The 24838-nt window shown below is 35.2% G+C and overlaps 5 protein-coding genes across 5 annotated transcripts; 4 read left to right on the top strand and 1 right to left on the bottom strand.

Moving 5' to 3' along the window:
* Positions 1 to 11059: 11059 nt before the first annotated feature.
* Positions 11060 to 13709, top strand: PFICI_13204 (uncharacterized protein; the record flags this gene model as incomplete). The annotated part of the gene is made up of 6 exons (XM_007841785.1): positions 11060 to 11142; positions 11414 to 12230; positions 12302 to 12575; positions 12636 to 12811; positions 12878 to 13061; positions 13228 to 13709. 6 exons carry the CDS (start codon positions 11060 to 11062, stop codon positions 13707 to 13709), a joined length of 2016 nt encoding a protein of 671 aa, XP_007839976.1.
* Positions 13710 to 17162: 3453 nt separating this feature from the next.
* PFICI_13203 (uncharacterized protein) lies at positions 17163 to 18853 on the top strand (the record flags this gene model as incomplete). Its single annotated transcript, XM_007841784.1, has 5 exons — positions 17163 to 17327; positions 17414 to 17675; positions 17738 to 17929; positions 17994 to 18385; positions 18437 to 18853. The coding sequence occupies 5 exons, from the start codon at positions 17163 to 17165 to the stop codon at positions 18851 to 18853; spliced, it is 1428 nt and encodes a 475-aa protein (XP_007839975.1).
* A 322-nt stretch (positions 18854 to 19175) lies between these two features.
* Positions 19176 to 20279, bottom strand: PFICI_13202 (uncharacterized protein; the record flags this gene model as incomplete). The annotated part of the gene is made up of 1 exon (XM_007841783.1): positions 19176 to 20279. The coding sequence occupies one exon, from the start codon at positions 20277 to 20279 to the stop codon at positions 19176 to 19178; it is 1104 nt and encodes a 367-aa protein (XP_007839974.1).
* Positions 20280 to 20854: 575 nt separating this feature from the next.
* PFICI_13201 (uncharacterized protein) lies at positions 20855 to 21889 on the top strand (the record flags this gene model as incomplete). The annotated part of the gene is made up of 1 exon (XM_007841782.1): positions 20855 to 21889. One exon carries the CDS (start codon positions 20855 to 20857, stop codon positions 21887 to 21889), a length of 1035 nt encoding a protein of 344 aa, XP_007839973.1.
* A 602-nt stretch (positions 21890 to 22491) lies between these two features.
* On the top strand, positions 22492 to 23910 carry PFICI_13200 (uncharacterized protein; the record flags this gene model as incomplete). The annotated part of the gene is made up of 2 exons (XM_007841781.1): positions 22492 to 22847; positions 22899 to 23910. The coding sequence occupies 2 exons, from the start codon at positions 22492 to 22494 to the stop codon at positions 23908 to 23910; spliced, it is 1368 nt and encodes a 455-aa protein (XP_007839972.1).
* Positions 23911 to 24838: the final 928 nt, after the last annotated feature.

Raw genomic sequence — 24838 nt, 5'->3', positions numbered from 1 at the left:
TATCTTTTTTATTTATAGGTTTAGGTAATAATATATATTCGTTTATTTTAATTATTAAGTATACGTTTATAATTTTTAGGTCTAAAGGGTTTCTTTTAAAATATATTATTTTAAAAAATATATTTTAATACGGCTTTTTTAAATTTTATACGTTTTTTAAATTTTATCTATAAGGGTTTACTTATAGTAAAATATTTAATAATATTAAAATAAAACTAAAAATAAGCGTTATCGTTAACGGTCGTTTTTATTCCGTTTTAATTATTATTTAAAATATTAAACGTAATTATTAAAATATTTAGCTTTATATCTAAAAATTCGTTTAAATCTCTTTTTTAAATATTATTATTTTCGTCGGAGGATCCAGGCGGTTTGCGGGATAATATATTTATAATAATATAAGACTTTTTAAGTATATAGCGGATTTTAAAATCGAAATTATTAATCTAAGCTAATTATTTTATAATTAAAGCGCCGGGTAAATCGTTTAAATTATTATTAATTTGTGCGACTAATATTTAAGCGTTAGTTTTAATTATAAACCGAATACCGTATAAATAATTTTTTAATTTTCGTAATGCTTTTAAAAAGGCACGATATTTTTTTTATAGCATTATAGTTTAATTTAGCACTTTTTTAAGCACCGTTTTCGTATCGAATAGGTTTTTTTTTTTATTTTTAATAATATAAAGCATAATACCCTATTTAAAACCACTAGTATTAATTAAAAAAACGATAGTAATGCCGTTCCCCTATTCGAATCTAGCGAAAATTAAAGTTTAAATAAGGGCGTTTTTAAATTAATTAATATTAGCTTTTTTTATATTCCTAAAAATAAAAACCACTCTTTTATATAAAAATTTAGTTAAAAGTAAGCTAATAATAATATAACCTATAATAAACGATTTAAAATATACCGTTAGGCCTAAAAAGCACCGGATATTTAAAATATTATCGAAATTTTTCTATTCTAGGACTTTAATTATTAAAGATTTTCCGGGTTTCCGTCCGTAAATATTATAAAAATATCCCATTATAATTATAAAAAGCTAATATTATTACGTTTTCGCACCGCTAATAATAGCCCCGGCTAATTTATAATTAACTAATATTTTATCGATATTAATTAAATGCTCGAAAACCTATTTTCGTATATTAGGGTATATTATTTTATTTTTTTCGGATTTTTTTTTATAATAAAATAAAAAGCTTTTAATATTAATATTATTTATAAAGCTTTATACAATATCTAGCTTAAAGTTATATAAAATCCTTTTAAAAATTTTATAAAAATAAGTAATAAAATTAGTAGTATTTTAAGGAATAATTATTATGCGTAATAGGCTTAAAGGAATTATAAACGCTATTATATCTTTAGATTTAGGGTGTAATATAATTTAATTATATTTAAAAAAAAAAGGTCGGCTATAATAATTATCGTATAACCAGCTAAATCTTTTATAAAAGCATCGTAATTATTAGGGATTCTAGTATCTTTTTTTGTAATAGTATTATATTTAATTGCCGAATTAATTAGGCGAAAGCTATTATTTTTTTTTATAATTAGGAATTAAATATTTCGGTAGGTATTATAATAAGGTTTTATTATTTATACTAATTATCTTACTTTTAAAAACTCGATTACCTTAAGTATTAAAGCTTTAGGTATAGGGATATTTTTTAATTATTAGGCCTTATAAAGGATAATCGGGATTTTATAAAGTAGCGTAATAATATTTTTAATTTTGCCGTTTTTTATAAAGTTTTATGCTAATACCTTTTTTTTTTAAATAAAATTTTAAAAAGCATTTATTTTTTTTAATTAGTTATATAAGGATTAATTTTATTAAATAATTTATTTAGGCGTTTAGGAGTAAATTTGCTTTTTTTCGCTAAATTAAATTATTTAGGTATAATCCTGGATAAAAGCCTTTTCGCATTTTACGGTTTTATAATTTTTAAAGCTTTAGCCTATTTATATTTTTTTTAGTTTATATTTCCGGGAGGGACCTTATTTTTTTTAGGTTAATTATTAATAAGTATAATTTTTTTAAATTTAGGTTTATATATGGTGTTAATTTGCCGTAAAATACGAGTTTTAATATTAACGGTTTTTTTATTTTTATATATAAATAAAATATTTAAAAATATAGCTAGCTTTTTATCCGAAAATAACCTATAAATTATATTTTTTTAATTAAATTCGATATTATATAAAAATATAGCATTTATAATTATCGGCGAAAAGCCTATAATTTAATATATAATATTAAATAAAGGTTTTTCCGATAGGTTAATTTAGATTTATACGTAATTTTCGTTAATTAAAAAAGGCAATTTTTTTTTTAATTTAATTATACGTAATATTCCTAATAACGTTAATTTCGCGTATTATTAGAGTATTTAGGTTTAGGAGTATTTCGATAATTAAGTTTATTTTAAATATAGGTTTAAATTTTGTTAAATCGTTAATACGTATTATAATTTTATTATTTCCGAAAGCTATATTTCCGATTATATAATTATTTTAAAAGCTTATATTTATATAGGTAATTTAGATAAAGTTTATGCCGAAGATTAATTTATTTTTTAATTTTATATTAGGAATTATATATATTAGAAATATAATATTGCGATTAGCGATTTAAATTAGTTATTTAATTATGCTAATTATGCATATATTAGCTTTTTTTAAAGCTTTGCACTTTTATATTATAACCTTTTATAAAAATAAAGTGTTTTTTTACGTATTCGAAGTAAATAATAAAAATTTCGGTATTAGTATTAATTAACCTAATAATTATATTTTTTATATTAATAGGTTTAATATAAATAGCTATTTTAGATAGCGGATTAATAAAATTTTTAATATAAATAATCGTAATTTCGGGTAGGGAGTTTATATTATAAATATCGATATAGCTACCGTATAATTAAATATTATTAATTTAGGGTTTATTAGTAAAAAATGCTTATATTTAGGATTTTTATCCGTTTTAATTAATAGGAAAACTAGCGTTAATCGTATTAATAAATATAGCTAAAGTAGCTTTCGAAAAAAAATAAAAATTTTAATTTAGTAACGCTTTATTCGAAAAATATAATATTTTAGTATAATTTTGCTTATTTATATACTTTAGGATATTAAGGGCCTTAATTAAGCCTTTTTTATATTTAGGTACGAAATTTATTAGTTAAATATATAAAATTAAAAGCGATTTATTTAGGAATTTTTTTATTTTTTCGTCGAAAAATTCCTATTTAGTATTAAATCGTTTTTTAGGTTGGATTTGGGTTATTTTGGCTTTTTATTAAAAAGTAGTATTAGGCTTTATTATTATATTTTAATTAACCGGTTTTTTAAATATTATTTTCGCTTAATTAGGTAAAAAAATCGCGTTTTTATTTATAGCCGTTTATAAAAAAAAAAGTATTGCTATTTTATTTTAATATAATATATATAATATTAATAATATTAGATTTATCTAATTTATAAATACGAGCGATTTTTCGCTTTTTTATAATATTATATATTTTTATTAAATATTTTTTTATTTATTTAATAATATTCGAATTTATTATAAAGGGAGCAAGGCCTTTATTAGGTAGCTTTTAGTATTAATATTTATTTATATTAATTTAATTTAGGTATTTAATTAGTTAATTAAAAGCTATAACCGAAATAACGTTGGTTCGTGCCTAGGTATTATTGGCGGCATTTTCTTTTATAACTTTAGTATTTTTATTTATAGCCTTATTATTAATGCTACGGCTAGCCTATTTTAGGAAATATTCGGTTTTTATTATATAATATATAATAAAGGCCTTTTTATAATTTAATATATAATAAGCGGCGGTAAGGCCGATATATTATTTAAGTTTTTTGTATTAATTAATTAAATTTTAAGGTAATATTATATTTAAAAGGGAACCATTAGGATTTATATAAAAATATTTTTTAATTTTAAAATCGTATAAAAGGAATTTATCGTCGTAAAATATCCGGCGTTTAGCGCATTCCTAAATAAAATAGCTGGATCCGCAAAAGTAATAATTTATTAGAAAAAAGCTGGATAATTAATCTTTTACCCTTTTTACCTAAAGCGACGGGGTAGATTTATAAATCGGGAAGCGTTTATATAAATCTAGATTTATTATAAGGACGGTATTAATAGCATTTACCTATAGGTAAAATAGTTTATCGCTTTAATTAGGGATTTTTTTAGCTTTTTATAAGATATATAACTAAAGTTTGGTTATTTTTTTAATAAGCTATTTTATATTTTTATTATTTTTAAAAATATTATTAGTAATTTTAGCTATATTGGTTTTAATATTATTAAAAGGCTTATTAGTGGTAATAGCGGAATTAGCTAAGCTTTTAAAAATTCGAATATAAATAGCTTAGGTATTATGCTTATTAATTTTAATTTTTATAGTAGCTTATTTTTTAAATATATTTATAATTTTAAAATATTTGTGTTTAAAAAATTTATTATATTTTTTAATAAAATATTATATTAAAATACTTTTTATAATATTTCGATTAATACGCTTTAATAGTTTTTTAGTTTTATTAAAATCGGTAAATTTTTATTTAGCTTTTCGGAGCTCCAGGATACGAGCTTTATAATTAAGATAATAGCTATATATTATTATAGGTTTTTTAATAGGATTGCCGCGTTTTAAATCGCAAAATCGGTTTTTTAAAATATATTTTTGCTTAGTATTTCCGATATAAAAAATTATTTTAATTTTAGTTTTAATTTCGGACTAAATTTTGCATTTATTAATAGCAATTCGTATATGATTTTTTATAATTTTACTAACGCTTTAATAAAGCAGCTTTTTTAGCATATTTTAATTAGTTATAGCATAAAAGTTAAATAGTTTTTTTATATTTTAAAAAAAAAATATTGCTTTTTTGCTATTAAATTTAAATTTAAAATGCTCGTTAACCTTAAAAGCAATTATATATATTTAGGTAATCGGAATATAATAAGCAGGGATTTAAACGAGGAAAAGGGCTTAAAAAATAAGTTAACGTTAATTATATAATCGCTAGGTTCCAAATATATTATTAATATTATTTAAAAAAATAGCCGAAATAATAGGCTTTTTATTAAAAGGATTAATATTAGAATTTAATATAGCGAATATTTAATTCGGCAAATTAAATAAAAATAGGAAATAAAATATAATTTAGGATTAATTAAAATAATTATAAAAGCAGTATTGCGGATTAAATTTAGTTTTTTTTTATCGTATAATTATCGTATATTTAGTATTAGTATTTATAATTAGCTTTTTATCTTATCCGGGGTTATATTTCCGGAATATATTTAAAATAATTGCCGAAATTAATTATTTAATTTTACGATTTTCGAGCTTTTTTTAGTTATTATTAATTAATCTATTAGCCTTTAATTTATATTTAGTAATTATATCTGGTTTTTTAGTAATATTTGCGTTTAATAATAAAGTTAAGTATTAAACCGAAAATACCGGTTAAACCGTATAATTTTAGGCTTAATTTTTAAAATTAGTAATTATTTAATTAATTTTTTTTTATATTTAATAAATATATTTTATAAAATTTTGGTAATATTTATATTTAGTAAATATTAAACTAAAATAATAAAATTCGTTATATATCGTATAGATAGGCCTAAAATGCCGATATTTAAGCGATATAAATTAATTATGCGATAACCGGATAATTTATATTTTTTTTCCTTTATAAATAAAAATAATTAAAATATTATATATTAAAAATGCCGTATTAGTGGTAAAAATATTATCGATATATTAATAACCGAATAGCTACGGTTTAATATAATTAGGCTCGTAATTATATTACGCCGATCTAGCTTTTCCATGCGTATAAAAGGAGTAAGGGCTTTTTTTTTACCATAATTATCTAGGTATCGATAGATCTTTAGTATTTCCGTTTAGGCTAGGGGGCAAATTATCGGGGTTTTCCTTATTTCCGCAAAAAAGTATTTTTATTATTTTAATTAAATTTATTTTATTAAGAATACTTTATAAAAAATTATCGTAAAAGGTCTTATCGTCGGCGTATAAATATAATTATATTAATATGCGAAAGGTTTGATCCTATAGCTAAACACTATTTGAAATAAGGAATAAAAACTAAACCAAACCAACCCCCACCTAAAACGGATAGCCGTAAGGCTGTGGCCTTTATATGGTTTTTAATTAAATAATATATAAAATTTTAAAGTATATAGGAATAGTTTTGATTAAAAAAATAATAGATAATAATCCTATATGCTAAACGCAACGAAAAACAAAGGCTTATAAGTCTTTCTGGGATTTATAAAGCCATTTTAAGCTAAGCCTCCATAGCTATTTTTAGTGGGCATCTCCAGCGCCCCTATATTAAAATAAATTTTTCGCAATTTATTAGCGTTATATAAATCTTTTTTTTATTTATAAATTTAGCGATCTTTTTAAAATAAGCCTTTTAGGAAAACTAAATTATTTTAGATATATAATTTCTAATTATTTTTATCCTAAAAAACCACTATATTAGCTCGCTATTATTAATTTTATACTTTTTTATAAAATATTATATTAAATAATTAATAGCCTTTTTATTTTTATTTTTATATGCGATAATTATATTATTAACGTAAAAAAAAATTAGTATTTTTTTTTTAATAAATGCGTAAAATTTATATAATATTTAAATATAACCGATTTTAGCTAAAGTTTTTATAAACTTTTTTTATTATAATAATAGTAATATTTATAATTTATAAAGTGCTTTATTTAATAATAATATAACGTTTTTTTTTCGATATTTATCCGGTATTTTTATAAATATATTTTAATTAATAAAAGCGTATATAAACGCGTTTATTACGTTATATTATATTAATTTAAAATCGAATTTTGCTATAATCGCGATTAAAGTGCGAAATAATTTTTTAGCTAATATAGCCGTATAAGTTTTTTAATTTTAGGATTTCGCCTATTAATTACCGTAAACGACGAATTTTGTTTTATATTTTTAAAATTTTTTATATTTATCGAATTTATATATATATATTTATATATAATTAAGGATTTATTTGTTTTTTATTTATAAATTTTTTTTATTAATTTTAGTTTAAAATTATATATTTTTATAATTTTATAAATAATTAGTTTTTGCTTAAAAAAATAATTTATTAAACGGATAATAATATAATTTATAATATTATTTAAAAGGAGCTAGGATTTCCGTTTTATAAATTTTTACCTTTTAATAAAAAAAGCGTTTTAGCTTTGCTTTATCGTTTTAATTATTGCTTTATCCTATTTTAGAAACGGCTTTATAACTAGCTAAAAAAGCTATTTATTATAGGATTATTTTAGGTCCTTTTTTTAATAACGCCGTATTTTTAATTATAATCGCTTTTATATTATATATTAATAAAGCTAATAAAAGTATTTATAATAAAATTTAAAAGGTAAATTTCGCGGTAATAAAAAGATATTATTTATTTTTTTTATTTAGCGCTATTTTTTTATTTTTTTAATTATTATTTTCCTTTTAATCGTTTTAATTATTATTTAATAAAATATTTTTTACGGCGGTATTTTTATTTTTTAATTTTTATAGGATCTTATTTTTAAATATTGCGTAATTAATTATAAAATCGGCGATAAGCTAAATATTAATATTTAAAAATTTGTTTTTAAATATATTTTATTTTTTATCGTATAATTTTTTTTTATTTATAATTATATTTTTTATATTAATTAATTTATTTTAATTAAAAATTTAAATTTTATAAATATTAAATAATTTATATCTAATTAAATATTCTATTTATATTTTAGGTATTAATCGCTATAAACGGCTAAATTTCTATTATATCGTTAGCGTTATTACGTACGCTTTATATTTAAATATTTTAAAATAGGTTTAATTAAGCTTATAGTTTAGATTTAGAACTTTTTTTGCTTTCGCAATTACTTTATAAAATTTTATATATAATATACGCTATCGGGAATTATAATTCGGCGTGCGATTATATAAATATACCGCGATTTTGCCGATTTCGGGCTAAAGTTAATAAAGGAGTTTTGCGCTAATACGCATTATTTATTTTTTTTTTAATTATACCTTTTAAACGTTTAATAGCTTTATTTTAGGCTTATATATATAATATTAAAGGCTTAAATTTAATATATTTATTTTCGAGGTATTTTTTTATTATTTATTTAATTTTTATAATTTCGTTATCGTATTCGATAATTTTAATTTTAATATTATATTAGGTTTTTATTATATTTAAAAACGATCGGAAAACGTTAATTAATATAACCGTAATCTTTTTTATAAAATAATAATTTTATATATATTCCGTTTGCCGATAAATAATTAATATTTAGGATATATAATTTTCGATTTTTTTAATATAATTATAAAAATTTATAGCTAGTTATTCGCTATAATTTTCGTTAATTAGCCGTAGCGCTCGCCGTAATTAACGCGTAATTTTTATAAATGCGTAGGCTTTATATTTTATTATAATTAGTCTTTTAATTTTTACCTTTTAAAATAAATAAATAAAATATTCGAAAGCTACCGGGCTTAAATATCCTATTTTATAATATTATCGTATAGCTTTTTTAATTAATAATAGTTTTTTTATTTATATTATATATTTTTTCCGGTAAATAGCAAATAACGCTAAAAATAATTTATAAAGTCTATATTCGAAAACGTATTATTTATATCGGTTTTAAAATATATTAATTAAAAATTTATTTTTTTTGCGTAATATTATAAAATCGTTTTTATTATCCTAGTAATATTTTTATTTTTATAATTAACAAAATAATATTAATATAATTAATAGCCTAAAATAATAAATTATATTATTTAATAATAATATTTTAAATCCGAGCTATATAATTATTATACCGTATCCGTAAATAAATAATTTCCGGTCGCTTAATTAAATAAAATCGTAATTAAAAGCTTATTTATAATTAATAAGCCTTTTTTTTATATTTATAATTAAAATTATTATTGCTAAATTTAAAATAACTAAATAGCGTAAAAAATAGTTTTTTATAAATATTATAAAATTATTTTATACGTTTATTATTAATCGTCCGTTTTATTAATTTATATTAATCGGGAGCGATTTTTTTTAGTTATTTATAATATGCTAATTCGGTTAATTTTAATCCTTTTTATATTGCGAACCTATTTTTATAAATTAGGGTTTTTTTAAAGGCTTTATTTATTTATGCTTATATTTTATTTTTAAAAACGAAACCTAAATAGGCTTTTTTTAAAAATACGTAAAAATATAAATTAAAAATATAAGGAAAATAATAAATAAAGTATTTAATATTTTTTTATTTTTTATTATAAATAATTTATTTACCTTTTTTTTTACGTAAATTAGCCGTATTTAATTAGGAAGGCATTTAATTTTTAATAGGATAAATATTTTTATTTTATTTATTTTAAAGCTATTTTTTAGCTTTATTAGCATAAATTATAAAAGCGCTTTTTTTAATTTTTAGCCTAATTAGCTATTAAATATTTAAGCTTTTATAAAAGTCGTTATTTATTACCTAATATTTTAAATTTTTATTTAAAATATTTTATTTTTTATAAATTTAATAAAAAACGGCCTATTATAATATAATTAAAATAATTATATTTAGGAAATTTATAACTTAAACCGAATTATTTTATATTTTAATTATTTATTTTATTTAAGCTTTCGCTATAATTATTTTTTATTTATTAATTTAATTAATAGCTTTTTTTAATATTTTTAAAGGCTTAAAAGCTTTTAAATATTATTTTTTTGCTTTTTTTTTATTATTTATAGCTAATTTGCTATAGCGAGCCTTTAAATTTTTGTATTATTTATATAAAGGCTTATTAATTAAGTAATATATAAAAAAAAAATTTAGAGAAATTATAATAATTATTTATTTTATAATTTTTTTAATCGCTATATATTATTTAGCGTATATAGCCTTTTTTATTTTATAATAATTATAATCGAAATTAAACGATTTTTAACCTTTTTTAATAAAATTTATTATTATTTATTCCCCGTTTTTTTTATTTTAAATACTCGGATCGTCGCTTTTATTTATAATTTTAAAAATCGTTACCGCGGTTTTTATATATTTAGTTTTTTTTATATCCGGTTTAATTAAAATTTTAATTAAAATCGTTTTATTTTTAAAATAATTAATTAATCTGGCAATTTATACCTAAATTTAAAATATATATTTTTAATTATTTTAATCGGAGGTTATTTTTAATAATATTATTAAGCCGATTCCGGCTTTTTTCGTAATTATTATTTTTGTAATTTTAGCGAAAATATTAAAATTTTTAATTATTAATTAAAATAATATTTTCCTATTAAAATTTAAACTAATTTAATATAAATATTAATTATATAATATATTAATTTATATTTTACGCCTTTTAATTTTAATAAGGTATACGCTTATTTAAATAGCCCCGGCTAATCCCTAAAAGGTCCCGTATATTTATTTAAATATTATAGGGTTAATCCGTGTGCTTAAGCATACCCCAGTATATGGGAATTATAATCCACCATCTAATAGTAATCGACGACGACGACGTCTTTAATAATCCTTTTTTAAATAATAACTAAGTAAATAAATTAACGCACGGGCCACTTCTTATATAATTATATGCTTTTTGCAAACTTATCGGATTTAAACGAATTAGGCCATATTTAGTTATACTAACTAATGCAGGGTGCTCTATAGCTGGGAATTATATGGGTGGGGTCAGGTAACCAAGCCCGGATAACGGAGGGGGGGTAGCCCGAATAATATTCCTCTAATTTATACCCCATAGCTGTGACTTATTCCCCGCCAGTTCAGTGAGCAGGACAAGTGACTATGCCATGTTCTGTCCATGTTGTAAACTGCTCCGAATGGTGACTTGATGTCTTGCAACCTCCCATTCACTCGGCTCACTTGGAAATGCGGCGATTGCGCAATAAGCGGATCTGAGTAACCAACCCCCGCAATGACAACAAACCCGGCACCGGCCGCTGAGCCCGAAGCTAATTCTAGTGCTGTAAGGGCTGTGGGAGGACGGGCAGTCAACGCGTAAGCCACAGACTCCCTCACACATCAACGCCGCCATCGCATACAATATAGAAATATCTGTTGACGTGCCGGTGTCTCTTCTAGGTGTGAAAGATGTCGCAAGCAAAAGACAAGGTGCTCGGGGACGTCGGGCGGCAGGCCGTGCAGCGCCTGTGCGAGGCGAAACGTGCCATGCAGGTTCAATAGTCGCCATCAAAAAGTCACAGTCACGAAAGGGTATGTTTTTTGTTCCAAGTAGAGACTTGTGCACACATGGCTAAACATGCCATAGCTATATTGAAGAATTGGAAAGAAGAGCTTCGCACCGGAGTGCCTCCTCTCAGCCCGGTGTCGAGGATGCCCATCAGAATTCTTCCGGGGCAATTTCTCAGTCACCTGGGGCACAAGGCCAATATTCCCCCACGGTTGATGCGCAACCGGACACGTCGTCGCAACCACAGCCCGTGGCCGCGGCTACGACGCTATCGACAGCATGCTCACATGAGACATCATTAACGAATCCACTAACAACCGGTCAATCAACCTTTATGAGTGCAGATGACGGCACAACATTGTACTTGGGCACATCTTCGAACTGGTCCTTTACACAAAAGACCCTCAACATGGTTTATGAGCATGTCTTTCACGAAAACATGCCGCTCATAGATCGCGTTTTTGAGGGCCAGTCATACGACTTGGGCTGGAGCGGAAAACCTGCTCAATCGCTCACACCACCCGCTTTGCCAGACATTGATCACGCAATTCATCTTATAGATACTGTCAAGTTCTATTGTGGGCAAATGTTTCATCTTTTCGACCATGACACATTCATGCCGGCCCTTCATGAATTCTACAAGCAACCGGGAAGCGCCTCGTTGGATGAGCTGTGGTACATTCATCTACTGCTCATCTTGGCTTTTGGGAAAGCCTTCAAGAATAAGCGAAGACAAGGAAAATGTCCTGCCGGAGCCGAGTTCTTTGTGAATGCACTTCAACGGCTGCCGCATATGATTATGCTATGGCGGTACCCCTTGCAGGCGGTAGAGATTCTTACCTGTATTGCGCTCTATCTCCAGTGCATCGACTATAGAATTGCAGCACACAACTACGTAGGTTCACGAGTCGATATCAACATCCCCGCCCACGTGGTCTATGAGCTTTTGAGACTGATTGATACCAGATTGGCCAAGCTATGCGCTTAGCTCTCGGCCATGGTCTGCATACAGATATGCCGGCAGAGCGAATTGGCGTTGAGCTCGTAGAAAGATCAAGACGGGCGTGGTGGACCGTGTACATCCTGGATCGAGAGATGACATCCACGGCAGGCGTTCCTCAGTCAATCCATGATGATGATGTGCATCCTCAATTACCCAAGTTCTCGGGTCTGGTTCAGCCGCGCGAGGCGTTGCGTATGCGCATCAGATTGTCGCAGGTAACCACAGATATCAACAGAAGTAGGTCATCGGCGATCCAAATAAGAGACACACTGAGCTGATTTGTGCCGCGGGCATTAGCCATATACGGCGTTGACGGCAAATTGAATAGCAAATTCCTAGATAGTACGAGGAATGTGCTGGCCAAAGTCGCAAAGATTGCGGACGATCTTCATAGATTGTTTCCAATACGCCTGGAACCAACGGCCGGTGGCCTCTCGAGAATTTCTGCGCACTTGCATCTTCACTATCACCGGGTAAAATACAACCCTTTCTGACCATTGATCAACGCGAAATGATACTAATCCCGACTGCCGCGACAGAGTATCATCCTTGCGACACGACCATTGCTGTACTGCTTCCTGAAGATCCGCCTTGAGTCACCATTAGATTGTAGCGCAAAACTCGAAGCCTCGGAAACTACTAGAAATCTGATAGAAATATGCGTGGATTCTTCAATGCAAACGCTCATGATTCTATGTACACTATTGGCTCATGATCTTTTAGGTAAGTGATTCCGTTTGTTGCCTGGTCTTTTCCTTCTTTTCCATTATTAACTTTTGCCGGGACGCGGACCTTGCTCGGACTTGTTTTTATTCCTTTGGCCTTTGATTTTGACATTATTTTCATGCCTCGGGAAGTTCATCTCAAGTCTGATCCTCTTTTCTACTAGATTCAGTGTTACCTTTTGATTTGGAATCGGCATCCATGGCTGCGATCATCATTATGATTGCCTCAACCGTCGATGCAAGCTTGATTGTCAATGGCTCAGATTGGCTTCAAAAGGCCAGATCAATACTAGGCAATCTATATGCCAATGGTAACGAATTATCCATGCTACATATCTCGGAACTCAAGCAATTGGGCCGGTTATTGGCAGGCTTGAACATCACTCCAAGCCACACAACGATGGGCGGCTTGGATGAAGGGTCTAATGGCAGTGTCCCGTATCAAAATGATCCACGAGCTTTATTTGTGTCGATGACAGTGGAGCCCAGTCTTACATCAATAGGAGAACTGTACAACGCTGCGATGGAAGACACTGGCACATTTGGATCATTCATGGCCAACAATATTATGGACTTGGTCAATTCCATTGATGACATAGACAGGGACTGGATGCCACAGACGATGGCTGAATATGATATATGGTAGCTTCTCCATCCGAAGATGATGGAAATATTAAGAGGGTAGAGGCATGTCTGCAAATGGTCATGGTTGTTCTGCCAGAGGTGAAGCATTAGCAGCTCCTCCTGATAAGACCTACGGAAATGGGCGTCGCGAACAAGGCAAAACCCAACCAACATCCTGTCCCTTTCGAAGACGAGTCACCATATTCGGCCTGTCGCGAATCATTTTATGTAGTCGATGTGGCAGGAAACTGCTTGGGTTTTACAAGTCTTTCTGCGCCCAAACGCAAGCAGCAGAATACCCCCGGAATGGGTACATGCAATGCAGTCAACAACACGCGAGCGACACTGCCGAACGATAAAATAAAAAGATTCATCAGGATCCTGATATATATAATTCCCAATCTTTCCGCAGGACTATCAATCAAGTACGTTGATAGTAAGTCATGACTGGCTGTCGAAACCCCACAGGCGCCATGGGAGCAGAATTGAATGTATATATTCCCGTAGTATTCCATGTTCAGAACACCTGAGAGCCAAGCTTACTTTTGAGAATAAATTATCAATCGTATTTTTGTATAGTATTATATTTATCATCGTCAGTTGCCTTTGTGGGGTTCGGAAAAGCGACCGTTCGGATCAACGCTTATCGTGTGCGATACGAGGATATATGTCTCCGTAACCTTGCATTGTCAATCGAATGATGTACAAAGATGATGTGAGATATTTCAGCTTGACCAAGAAAGGGGGTATCGGCAACCAAGTCTTTGATCCTCATGCAGGCCCAGATATACCGGGTTTTCCGGCCCCGCAACCGATTCCGAGCTCAGAAAGCCTGGTGCTTCACACAAGGGAATTCTCATTCGGAACGGATGAAATTTGGAACGGTTCGGAGAACTGCCCGGTGCCGAGTTGTCCGACGTGCGTAGAGCAGCCAGATTCAGCTTCGAATACATTGGATCCATTTTGTATGTTCCATTGGGGGCGATGACAAGCTATTCATCCCGAACTTTCCACGAGTGACGGTAGGATGATGAACATACACTTACCCACTGTACAAGTATGGATAAGACAAATCTAGAATGTTTCATATCTTAATCTTATCTGACTATGGATGTATTCAAAAAAATGTATTAATGTGAATTAAATCATTTTACAAATCTATTCAATAAAAACCAGAAATGACGAGATATGCTGAAAGGGTACATGACCTAGTCTTATCTCTATGGATGCGAATTTGTCGTCTCCTATCTACAGCGATGAAAGTCTTGGTAAATTTGCATACCAACAAAAACATGATAAGCACGAATCTGTATGTCTGGGCAGGTCATGATAGATTTTGTGGGCGCCCGAAACTACAGCAGCATCCATTCAGGAGACTTGAACGTGACTAGACAGACCTTGTCGTATGTGAGCGAATGACTCGATCTTGCTGCGCCTTTTTCCCCCCTGCTGAATATAATTAGGATGCAACGTGATGCATGTTTTGGGTTCGAGAACAGCTTGAGCTCTCTAATTAATCCTCTACGGCTATGTATTTGTGCCTGATAGATTGGAAATTTGTGTAGACCATATATCATCTATTTCGATTATGGCGAGAACAAGCATGAATTGGTGTGTGTGGCTGAGACTGTCGAAGAATATACATAAATCCTCATCAGGCATGCATATGCAGCTGTAGACTTTATAAGCAATATCACAAGAATAACTGCGTGCAACTGGATCAGAGAACCACAAGGGAGTAGTGTTGCATAATACATTTGTGAAAGAAAGGCATCATGCTGCACACGTTGGCAAATCCTTCACGGCTTCTGCAAGAGCCCAATAGTAACAGTCAGAAACCAAATTCGGGACTGTGATGTACGTTGAGCAGGATCTGTTCATTCCTCGCCTCCCGAAACACCGCATCGGATGTTCCAGCTCTTCCATCAACCACCCTGTCACTGGCTTTGATTTTCAAGTGCGACCCAAATTGGACTTGTGACGCCATAACTAAGCACTTGCGGTTATCCCTCAGTCGGCTTCTCCTTTTTCTTGTCCCCTTGTATTTTGAATGTCGCAAATATCCGACGCTTACTCTTCTTGCTTTCTTGCTTGTCGCGTCCAATTGGCGCCTTACTGATTGATCTAATGGACCTCGAGATATCATATCTTTATTATACAGCTATTTATTAGATGAGATTTTATAATCTCTTTTCGAATAGGTTTAGCACCATGTCCCCAACTACCCTCAATACTATCAGTGCAAGACGTATCAGGCAGTTGTTGCCTCTTCCACGGCGGTCGCTTTCCCTGTAGGATCCGGCACTTTTACATAGTAAACACTCTCGAGTACAATCTAAACTAGGTACAAAGTACATTTGCCTAGGTAGTAGTGGTAGGCTTGCCTGTCCCGTGACTTGGGAAATCATGCAGCAGAGTAGCGCGTATCGGGTCCACATGCGGTGGCTGAAAACTCAAATCGGGAAAGTTACCGCGCCCGCCTAAGCAGATTAAGTGGTCTGGCTGCACAGCATTTCAAGAAGTAAAGGACCTTTTTGACTGATAGGGAGAAGATTGGAAAAGATTGCGTACAGATATTAGTACACCTTTCATGTGTGTATCTCTTCACTTGTAGGACAGGCGTTGCAAATGACGTAGTTGCAATTCCATGTCATAATTTCTCGTTCGGCAGTATTGTTTTATGTATTGTAGTAAAGAGCCGCGGATACATGAGGGATTTGAACCGATCCTTTCCCTTTTCGACACAGAATGAACGGATGACCTCCCGTGCTATGGGAGTTTGACTGGTATAATTGCCATTACGTACTGGCACACCGGAACCGTCCCCGTAGCGGGTCTTCGAGGTAAGGCCGATCAATGCGTCCGTCCGGGGGTGGCCCAATTCGTTTCCAGATAGGGACGTTACGATCTCGACACTGGGCAACTGGGTTATCAGCCCCCTGCGCACTGCGTAGTGTACTCGTCGTGTGCCTAGGTACGCAAAGTTCTTTGGTACCACGGTACATGATTCGGTAATTTCTTCCGCCAAACCATAAATGGGGAAGAACCTGGGGAAATCTTGCTAGTCAGTCTAGTGTAGAGCAGAATGCAACTCCACAACGCCAAAGTTAGTATGCAGTACCGGGGGCTGCACCCATTCTCTTTTTACCCAGGCATCTCCCAACATGACATCAGTTCTTCCCATGACTGAGTTGGTCGTTATCTTTCTGTCAGGAGAAATGCCACAGTAAGTCCCCTGCTAGTTCGGTAGATAAAACAACCCGTTTATCCTGGGCAACTGCGCCAAGCGTCAACATGCGAGCTCGCGGCTAGGTATAAATAGTCGTACAATTAATTGCTCATCACGACTCCCTTACCTTTTGTTACTTGTGAAAGCCCTAAAGATATACCGTGACACTTGGTTCATATTTATCAATGAGGAAGGTTTCTCCTGCTTTCTCCACAACTTCCTAATTTATGGCCACTAGAGCCCGACATGTCTGACACGACAAAAGAACACGAGGCCAAGGGCGATGGCCAGGATATCTATCCCGCGCCTTCACACGGGGTTGGGCATATCGGCGAAAGCCTGGAACCCAAGGCAACAACCCACGATGCTGTCTTTGGAGAAATTACCGAGGGTGGTCCAAACTATCGCAATGTATGTCACCCTTATTGATCACGACACAATCCTCAAGCTGCCATGGCATACAAGGTGTAACACTGTATGCTGATGCATGATTGCAGGTTGGGTGGATAGGCACATCAGTCTTGATGATGAAGACTCAGATCGGTCTTGGTGTCTTGTCGATTCCATACACCTTTGACGTTCTTGGCCTGGTCCCGGGAGTCATCGTCATGTGCGCTATTGCTGCAATCACTACATGGTCAGATTATATCATTGGAGTTTTCAAGATAAACCACCCCGAGGTTTACGGTATCGACGATGTTGGCTACCTACTCTTTGGTACCATTGGGCGCAACGTCCTGGGTGGGGCCTTTATCTTGTGTAAGTCTGGGCTGTTTGATTCGAATCACACAACTGGGTAGCTGACATGGCGTTTTCATTAGACTGGATTTTCGTTGCTGGTTCAGCAATGCTGAGCATGTCCATTGCATTGAATGCCCTTTCGGAGCACGGTACCTGTACAGCCGTTTTTGTCGCCGTCGCCGCCATTGTCATATTTTGCCTGTCCAGCATTCGCACGCTGGGAAAGATTAGTTGGCTCGCGTGGGTTGGCATTGTCTGTATACTGACTGCCGGTAAGTCCTCTTCCATCATTGAGAGACTCACTCTTGACTTTTACTGATGGTCGCGCTTCCGCAGTCTTTACCGTGACTATTGCTGTAGCTGTCGAGGATCGTCCATATGCTGCGCCGCAAACCGGAACTTGGGTTACAGACTACCAAGTTGTGGGAAACCCATCATTTACGAACGCAATCTCGGCCGTTTCCTCCCTTGTCTTTGCTTACGCCGGAACACCTGGATTCTTCAGCATTGCTTCCGAGATGCGAGACCCGCGCCACTATACACGCTCCCTCATGGTTTGCCAGACGGTTGTTACAGTCACGTACTGTATCGTGGGTATTGTGATCTATTACTATTGCGGTTCTTATGTCGCCACTCCTGCGCCTGGATCCGCTGGACCTTTGGTCAAGAAGGTGGCCTATGGTATTGCTCTTCCTGGTTTGTTGGTGTCAGGCATCATCACAGCTCATGTAAGACTCTCACAATTATTTGGACATAGCTGGATACTGACCAATGAACAGTTGCCTAGCAAATACATCTTTGTGCGAGCCTTGCGTGGCTCGAAACATCTTACTGCCAATTCGTTCATTCACTGGTCCGTGTGGCTTGGCTGTACTTTTGCCATATCTCTAGTGGCATATATCATTGCCAGCGCTATTCCGGTTTTCTCAGGACTCGTATCATTGGTTGGCGCCTTGTTGGGCACTTTGATGTCGTTTCAACCCATGGGCGCCATGTGGCTGTACGACAATTGGGGCGCAAAAAGCCGCTCAATCAAGTGGTGGGCAATGGTCGTTTGGAGCGTCTTCGTGATACTTTCGGGAACCTTTCTCATGGTCGCGGGCACATATGGAACTATCGCAGACATTATAACGTCATACACTACTGAGGGAGGGTCCAGTGCATGGTCATGCGCGGACAATTCTGGAAGTACCTGAGCTGTATACTCAAGATCTGCAGGCAAATTTGTAGGCCAGCGCACTGAATTAAAACTTTGAATGCACAATACCTCTACGACAATGGCCGTCTCAGAATTCCAGCCTTGGTTGTATTGGTTGCTGCAGACTTCTGCGTGGATATAGGCATTGCCCAGTGATGATGTGCGGTTCTGGCTTGCTTGCGACAACTGCAAGTTCACCACACAACACAAGTGCAGTTCTTGAACGGTGTTCAAGCACCCTGACAGATATATCGGTTGCCAAGTCTATCAAGGATAGCCACTAGTATTGAAAAAGTTGGTGATCATGAAAGAGTTTCAATTCAAAAGTTATCTAACTGAACTCCAACGCCTTTGGCCGTGGCCAAAGCAAGAACAGCTCTTCCAGCCGCAAGGTCTGTAGTGCTGACTCCAATACTCTTGTACACCAAAAGACCATCCTCAAGCCATTCATGGAGCTGCTTTGAGTTTTCAGAACTTCGCAACTGCTCAATTTGACCGATCTCGATAATGTCGCTTGCATCGAGCTCACTCTGAACAATCTCACCAGAGTGCTCCAATGCGCCAATCCGATCGTCAACCAGTACCGAACCACCCACTTGCTCGTCCAGCCTGTAGCCATTTTCAGGTTTGCGAACTCGTCTCAAAAGATTGGGATCCAACTCCAACATATTCTGTTGCCATGAACCCACGGCGGATATGTAAGGAAGCCGTCTCCGTTTGGCATCTAATACGCTCTCAGCAGAGAATACAGGCGCAGTAGTGCCTACTGTGCAAAATATCGCGTCGGCAGTCCCCAGATGAGTGCTCATCTCTGACTTGTACCCAACGTACGATGGATCCAGGTATTTCATGCGAGCTGGGGATCCCCAGTGCTTCTCATTCTCTTGAAGAATCTCTGCAAGTAGGCCTTGTGCACGCTGAGCAGACCGATTGAGTATGGTGATGGACTTGATCTCGTCGCCTCGAAGCGCGAGTGCCAGTCGCAGATGCCACAGTGCCTGTCTGCCCGCACCAAAGACGACGATATTCTCCACGCAGCGTCGCCACAGAAAGGGAACCAAGGCACTCAACGCAGTTCTATACCCCGTGATCTCTTCAGCATTCAACATGCCCGTAGGTATTCCATTGAGATCGCAAATGGCGAGGATACCGTGCAGAGCGCCAGCGGCTGGAGATGATGGCGGTGGGTCTACAATCACTTTGACGCCCACACTGCTCGCAGAGGTGAACGGTCGAAATAGGGTTTTGTTGCCTTCTGGACGGTTAACAATTCCCACTGGCGGTTGGTACTCGCGTTCCGATCCGGTGGAAAATTCCGTTAGGCATTGTACGAGCGCATCGCGAATATGAAGAATTTGGTCTTTTCTAAGATCGATGAGTATGTCGTGAACGGTGGAATCGCTGAGTATCAAGAACTGGCCCATAGCGGCAGAGTATTGTCGTCTCAATGTAATTGCTCTTGTCAGTTTTGCGGTCGTGAAGAAAAGATAATTGTCATTCGGATCAAGGAAGCCGAAAGAGTATTATTTTGACAAACTGGCGTGTTGCAGAATCCAAGTGCCGAGGTCTTGTGCATTGTCTCAATAGTGAGTGCAAGATGCCAGCTCTTGACTATATCTGAGTGATCATATTTTCTCACAAGTGAGTGCCTACTACGTACTCAGGTACGTAGTGTAGATCTGCAGAATATGTGCATGAAAGCCGAACCACTTCGGAGGCAATTCCGATACCAATGGTCGGGACCCACTCCGGTCTGACAGGTCCAATCAGATTTACTCGCACAATACTACGTATCATAGTAGTGGTAGACTTCCAGCTCCATAGAGACTCAAGTCAAATGACTTTTATGGTAATCCAATGCATGACTTAAGGTGGGGGTGGAGGGTCGCTGAATGTCTTGGGCTTCGACTATAATATGCTATAACATGGCGTAACCTATGCAGGTATCAATAGCGTTCTCATCACAGCACTCATACCATAGTATTGACAGCAAATAATAATGGCCATCGGACGGACATTCAACGTGGTCGGCATCCACTGCGCGGGAGAGGTCTGCGACGTCGTTACCGGCGGTGTCCTCGATGTTCCCGGCAGGACCATGTTTGAGAAGATGAATTATTTTTGGCAAAAGTCGGACCATTTACGCAACCTTTTGCTCAACGAACCCCGGGGCTCATCCGCCATGTGCTGCAATGTCATACTACCAAAATGTAACCCTAAAGCCGATGCAGGCTTCATCATCATGGAGCATGAGGAGTATCCGGCCATGTCGGGAGCCAACACCATTGCCACTTCGACGGTATTACTCGAGACGGGCATGGTCCCCATGCAAGAGCCAACGACAAAGATGATTCTCGATGCACCTGCTGGTCTTGTCACTATCACGGCTGACTGTGAAGCGGGAAAAGTCAAAGCAGTCGAATTCGAGAACGTTCCGGCTTTTGTATACGGCCTCGACCTCGATATCCAAGTTCCGGGATTTGACTCTCCTGTTAAAGTCGATATTGCCTGGGGAGGCATGTGGTACGCATTGGCAGACGCGACAAGCCCAGGGTTGTCCCTACAACCCGCCAACGGGCGAGAATTGGTCGATATAGGAGAACGCATCAAGCGCGCCGTCCAGGCACAAACCAATCCCGTTCACCCAGACAACCCGGCCATCCACGGCGTCACCGTTCTGGAATTCACAGAGCCTCTGATCATCAACGAGGCTGGCAAGGTTGCCACCAATACGGTCGTGGTGTCACCAGGAAGACTAGATCGAAGTCCCTGCGGAACAGGCACTTGTGCCCGGCTGGCTGTGCTTCACAAGCGGGGGCAACTAGGTGTTGGGGAGTCCTTTATGCACCGCAGCATCATTGGAACCAATTTTCGTGGAACGGTCAAGAGCGAAACCAAGATTGGCGAATATGATGCAATCGTGCCGGCCGTGAAAGGCACAGCCTGGATCACGGCATTCAAGCAGGTCATTCTGCACCCTACGGACCCATTTCCGGAGGGGTTCAGAGTTGGCGACAAATGGCTTCTTAGCTAGATGCATTCCTCTTCATGAAATCAAGTTACCAAAGTAAAAGTAGGACCAAAAACGTTTAATCGAGAGGTCTTCTGCGTCTCAGCCACAATAAGCGGTTGGGCGAGAGGGAACAAGGCATTTTATTCGGCACATGCGGGACCTAAATGGGGCTGAATTGTGATTTGGCTCGGTGGCTAACTGCAGCTATCCATCACCCCTGTCAGCGCGCTTCTTATAGAACACGATAAGGCAGTTCAGGCCTCATACTCAAATAGACAGTCAATAATCGTGTACTGAAAATGCCAGATGCCTAGTTAATTGCTGATTATACCCAGTTGTATCCGCTTGATAATGCATTTCAAGTTGATCTGTATTGTTAATTTCTTGCCCCCATGTGTGCTTGTTCTTTTTTCTTATTCCAATTCACTGCCACCACGGTGGTAGTACAGCATGCTGCTATTTTCGGAAGCAAGCTATGTAGAGACCTTACACATACACATGTGTACCACCGCCCTTCAGCAGAGACTTTTGTCATAGACCTGGATTAAAAACCATAAAACTACCCAAAACTACCAGTCACCAGCACGATCATCTCATTCTCAACCTATGAACACAGATTAACCATGCTTGCAAACACTACATTAATTCTGATCGTTACCAACTTGCTTTTGGGCATAATCTTTGCCGTCGGCCATCATCTGTTCTATGCGTCTCTTGATGGCGAAATCGTCAGGAGCCCGTCTCAGCAGGAATGGTATTTGCGAATAGGGACTGGCCTTTCATTCCTCGTGCGCGCCCTTTTATCCGCCTCTATCGGATCGGCATATGTTCAGTTGATATGGCATAATCTCAAATCGACGACCACAAGTATAAAGGGTGTTGATGCGATACTGGGCGTTCTCCACAACATTTGGGATCTTACTGTATGGGAGCTCTGGAGGACACGACCAATAGTAATCGTGGTCGCTTTGGCGATATGGTATATGGCACCTGGCATCCCCCAATGGTGCCCTTACTTACGAGATTGTAGGGCACTTCCCCTTACTGCAATTGTCACTCCAGCCACCCTTATCATTGAGCCAGCCAGTCAACTGCGAGAAGACAACATCACCATGCCTGTACCGATCCCCGATTATTCGTACCCTCTCAAATATGCCCAATTGCAGATGTCAGATAATCTTTATCAGGCGCCTGCTGCGCGCATTTTGAGATTATTATTCTCAGTCGCTTCGACAGGGACGATTCTGGCTCTCCCACCACCGTTTCCAAACTCGACTTATCCAATAGAGTTCTACGGGCCTTCCATCACTTGCGAGGATCTAGACCGATCGACGTCCCCGTTGGCTCAGTCACTCGATCAAAGTTTGACCGAGGATTATGGGATGGCCTCGATGGGTGGCGTTCAGATTGATTATGTGGGGTTTGTTCCTAATTGTGACTCGGTCGTCAATCCATGCCTTGGAAATGATACTGCAAACGCTATTTGGTCATTTCGGCAGATGGCCAACTCTTCCTTCAGCAATGACCAGAAAATCAATTTACGGTCCCTGGATCATATGTCCTCAGACTATAGCAAGATCTACGTGGTCGTCCCGGAGCCCACTTCGGACTTTCCCGTACATTTCAAAACAATCAAATGTGGGCTTTACAACTCGTCGTACTTTGGCCAGGTCAACTTCGAAAACGGTCAGCAAAATTTGAATTTTCGGATCGAAAAAATACAAGGAGTCAGTATACAGACCAAGTGTTCTAATTCGCGGGAAAATCTCTGTCTATCCGCAGCGCCGTATATAGCAATGTTTGACGCCTTGGCTAAGATGTTGCTGGGGACGATTGAAGTTTCACACTACGGCTATGCAACTCCCTATCAAACACAGATCATGACATCGGTTCTTGCTCAGAGCCGTGAATTGCAATATCGAGAAGTGATTAGCCGAACACAGGTACCGCTCACCATAGCAAACTTAAGCACGGCAGAGGCCCTGGAGCAAGTATTTACCAATACAACGTTGAGCTTGCTTAGCGATTCATACTTTTTGTAAGCTATTCGTTGCTTCTTAAACATTGCCCACGAAAGAACCTGACATCACTCATAGACAGAATCAGACAATAACACCTAAACAGAACGTCACTGTCCGATCACCTCAGAATGCATACGTTTACTCACCGCGTAACCTTTTGATTGCCTATAGCCTTGGGTGTGGCGTAACCTGCTTGGTGGCCATTTCTGGGGTGGTGTGCATACATTCGGCATCGGCTTCCTATGAAACTACGTTTTCGACAATTCTGCGAACAACCCACTATTTGCATTCAGACGCAGATATCTTACCGACAGAAACCAGCGGCGCAGAGCCACTGCCTGAACGACTCGCCAAGGCAAAAGTAGCTTTTAAACGCCAATCATCCGGTCCATCAAAAGACGATGAGTCAAACCAGGCGTGGGGCTTTTCTGTTTCGTGCGGACATGGCGAAAAACTGCAAAGGATTGCATCTGTGGACTCGTTGTTACAAACCAGTGAGCAAATGCAGCTTTCTGAGTCTCGATCTACACAGCCATCTATGAGATCGGGTAATGATTGAATATCCTTGGAAAGGCTCTCTCAAGGAGAAATAAAATAATCACAATACCCGACAGAGCGCGACATTGAGACCAATAGTCTCCTGGCGCTGGCAATATATATATGGTAGATAATCTCGAAGGCAACAATTCCAACGTTCAAACCCCTTTTCGAATAATCAATCATTTCACTTACTATAGCCTCGTTCATCACAACAGATTTCGCGCAAGTGGCAGTTTTTAAAATCGGAAACAACTAGTAAATATAAATTACATTCCAATCGACAACCCCTCCCAAAGATAAAAGAGCGGAGGCAGTTTTAGGTTCGTTCTTATTGAGTAATTGGTTATCTCCGGGTAGGCATGTAATGTTAGTAAACATGTATTCCGGCCATCCATCATTCCCCCCCCCC

The sequence above is a fragment of the Pestalotiopsis fici genome, assembly GCF_000516985.1.
Source record: "Pestalotiopsis fici W106-1 unplaced genomic scaffold PFICI_Scf_11, whole genome shotgun sequence".
Lineage (NCBI taxonomy): Eukaryota > Fungi > Ascomycota > Sordariomycetes > Amphisphaeriales > Sporocadaceae > Pestalotiopsis > Pestalotiopsis fici.
This window is presented reverse-complemented; position numbering and strand designations above follow the sequence as displayed.